Source organism: Acipenser ruthenus, unplaced genomic scaffold (genome assembly GCF_902713425.1).
Source record: "Acipenser ruthenus unplaced genomic scaffold, fAciRut3.2 maternal haplotype, whole genome shotgun sequence".
NCBI classification, from domain to species: Eukaryota; Metazoa; Chordata; class Actinopteri; order Acipenseriformes; family Acipenseridae; genus Acipenser; species Acipenser ruthenus.
Window position 1 is genome coordinate 150,001 of NW_026708127.1, and position 3,248 is coordinate 153,248.

Genomic DNA, 3,248 nt, shown 5'->3' on the forward strand with positions numbered 1-3,248 from the left:
CTTTTTTTTTTTTTTTAATCAAGTGATTTAAATCGACTTGATTTAAAATCAGCCAGCCCTGGTTCTAGACTTTTTGGTGGGGTTCTGAGAGATGCATATGGACTCGGTACGGCAGTAAAAACACCCGCGCCCCGGATGAGAGAAAAATTCGCCTCCAGTTGGCTTTTAAAACACTTAATTTCCAATCGCTTGGTACACCGTTGTAAAGGTGAGGGAAGGACAGCTCTCCTTGTTTGGAAATCAACACATTAGTGAGTGGCTGTATTTAATCTCTTAAAGGTAATTTCCGAGTGCCAGTATCAGCACGCCCCTTTAACAGCATGTTCCACAATACCATCTTGTTTAAAATCTGCTTTCACACACAGAGTGTGACCTAATCCACAGTTTCACTGACAGATCACAACGTTACACAACCCGCCGCTGTTAGATTTTGAGAGATAAGGAAGCTGGTTTTTCATAAAGTCTTCCTGCTTTGCAAATCTTTGCATCGCACAGGCAGCTTTGCACACATTTCTATCAACGTGTCATTCGCACAACAGGAACCCCAGCTGACTTTCAAGAAAGACGATGAAAAAAAAGACGAGTCCTTCCTTGAAAAATGTAGAAGGGAGGAAGGGGTGCTGATATTAATTCTGTAGCAAACCTCCCAGCTGATTACTGATCCAGTGAATGACATCCATCCGTCATACTGTGTGTCATTCATCAACTGGGGGTTGCTACTGGAGTACCCCCCCTTCACCACTCCTCATGATGACTTCACTCTTATGCTTTTCAGAAATGTGTTACAGGGATCCATTCCTGTGTGTCTGTAACGTGTATGCATGTGTCTTTTATTCTGCCTTTCTGTGCATTTCTCTCTCTCTCTCTCTCTCTCTCTCTCTCTCTCTCTCTCTCTCTCTCTCCCCTCTCTCTCTCTCTCTCCCCTCTCTCTCTCTCTCTCTCTCTCTCTCTCTCTCTCTCTCTCTCTCTCTCTCTCTCTCTCTGTCTCTCTCTCTCTCTCTGTCTCTTTGTCTCTCTCTTTGTCTGTCTGGCTCTGTATGTGCGTGTTTCTCCCTTTGTCTCAAGTTCGAGTTTAAGTTAAAATACTTCATTGTCTTGACAATTTGAACAAGTATTGCCAAAGATACAATGCATTAGAGAACACAAAAGAACAGACATGAAACAATTATAGACCTCTCTCTCTCTTTCTCTCTTCCCAATTCAATTCAAAAAAGGCTTTTTCGGCATGACAACATAAAAATGAAGTTTTGCCCAAGCATTTAAACAAGAAACATCAATAGAGACACAATACAAACAGATAACCCTCCTTCCTTCTGCCCTTCCCTCCCCATATACACCCCCCCCCCTCTCCATATTCACAGTATCAGCCTTGAACAATCATGTCTGTCCCTGTGCAGAGTATCTGGGATGTCTCTCTCAGGCTGTGGCAGGGTGCTCCATACTGGGCAGGAGGCTTCATACTGGGCAGGGGGCTCCATACTGGGCAGGAGGCTTCATACTGGGCAGGGTGCTTCATACTGGGCAGGGTGCTTCATACTGGTCAGGGTGCTTCATACTGGGCAGGGGCTCCATACTGGGCAGGGTGCTTCATACTGGGCAGGGGGCTTCATACTGGGCAGGGGGCTCCATACTGGGCAGGGTGCTTCATACTGGGCAGGGGGCTCCATACTGGGCAGGGTGCTTCATACTGGGCAGGGGGCTCCATACTGGGCAGGGGGCTCCATACTGGGCACGGTGCTTCATACTGGGCAGGGGGCTCCATACTGGGCAGGGTGCTTCATACTGGGCAGGGGGCTTCATACTGGGCAGGGGGCTCCATACTGGGCAGGGGGCTCCATACTGGGCAGGGGGCTCCATACTGGGCAGCGAGCTCTGCTGTCTGCTGCTCTTGAATTCTCCCAGATCACCGTGACATCACAGCCACCTTTCTTTGGCTAGCCAGGATTTTTTGTGCCGGCCAGTTTCAATGGCCTCCCTTGTTCAAGATCAAATATTTTATTGACATGAGAAGTTCAACAGGTTTTTGCTAAAGACACGATGCATTGGAGAACACAAAAGAACAGACACGAAATAAACAGAATGATATCTGTGTCTCTCTCTGTGTGCGTGTGTGTGTGTGTGTGTGTGTGCGTGTGTGTGTGTCTCCTCCAGAAAGACCTGCAGTTTCTCCTCTTGGCTCTGGCGCAGAAAGCCCTCGATTCTGTCTCTGTCTCTGTGTGTTTCTATCTCTCTGTCTCCCTCACCCTCTCTTCCCCTCTCTCTCTCTCTCTCTTTCTGTGTCTCCCTCTCTCTCTCCCCCTCTCTCTGTGTGTCTTTCTCTCTCTCGCTTTCCCTCTCTCTGTGTCTCTCTCTTTCTGTGTCTCTCTCTCCCTCCCTCTCTCTCTCCCCCCTCTCTCTCTCTGTGTCTTTCTCTCTCTTTCCCTCTGTCTCTCTTTCTGTGTCTCCTCCCTCTCTCCCCCTCTCTCTGTGTCTTTCTCTCTCTTTCCCTCTCTCTGTCTCTCTTTCTGTGTCTCCTCCCTCTCTCTCTCCCCCTCTCTCTGTGTGTCTTTCTCTCTCTCTTTCCCTCTCTCTGTCTCTCTCTTTCTGTGTCCCTCTCCCTCTCTCCCCCTCTCCCTCTCCCCCTCTCTCCCTCCCCCTCCCACTCTCTCCCTGACGGCGTGTCTGTCCTCCTCCAGGTGGCTCGTTATGAAGCTGGTTACATTGTGTGCGCTCTGCTCGGCCTGCTCTTCCTCTTCCTCATGCCCCTGGTCGGAGCGATCTTCGCGTGCTGTCGCTGCTGCGGACGGTGTGGGGGCAGGGCCAAAAAGGACCGCGAGGCCTCGCGCTGCCAGCGCAACGCCATGATCACATTCCTCACCATGACAACCATCGTCATCCCCTGTAAGAACATCCTGGCAAGATTTATTTATATATATGCTCTGAGCACACTCTTAAACTCAGGGGAGACGTTCAGGAGGACATAAAGATGTTTCGAACTCCTGTAAGTGGATCGTTCCTGCACTGGGCTTGCAACGTATCCAGATGGCTTTTAAACAATTCGAGAAAATCACACAGACTCATTTAATTTGAAGGTTTAACGAATCAGAGCAGTATCAGTACTCCTTCGGTTTATTAAATGCTTAAAAATGAATTGAGGAGTTACAGACTACGAATCCCAGCTGACAGACAGATTTAACCGCATTACTGTCAATGCAGTAATACAAATATGGTTATCATATATTTAGCCTTCAGGCTATCCATGCATAAAG

General features: G+C 48.5%; 1 protein-coding gene across 1 annotated transcript in view; it reads left to right on the forward strand.

Annotated features, from left to right (window-relative positions):
* LOC131729692 (prominin-2-like) overlaps positions 1–2,894 on the forward strand; it is a gene marked incomplete at its 3' end in the record, with an annotated part of 10,107 nt that extends 7,213 nt beyond the window's left edge. Inside the window, exon 3 of the mRNA XM_059019901.1 lies at positions 2,676–2,894. Coding sequence (XP_058875884.1) covers positions 2,676–2,894 — 219 coding nt within the window. The remainder of the gene's footprint in view (positions 1–2,675) is intronic.
* Positions 2,895–3,248: the final 354 nt, after the last annotated feature.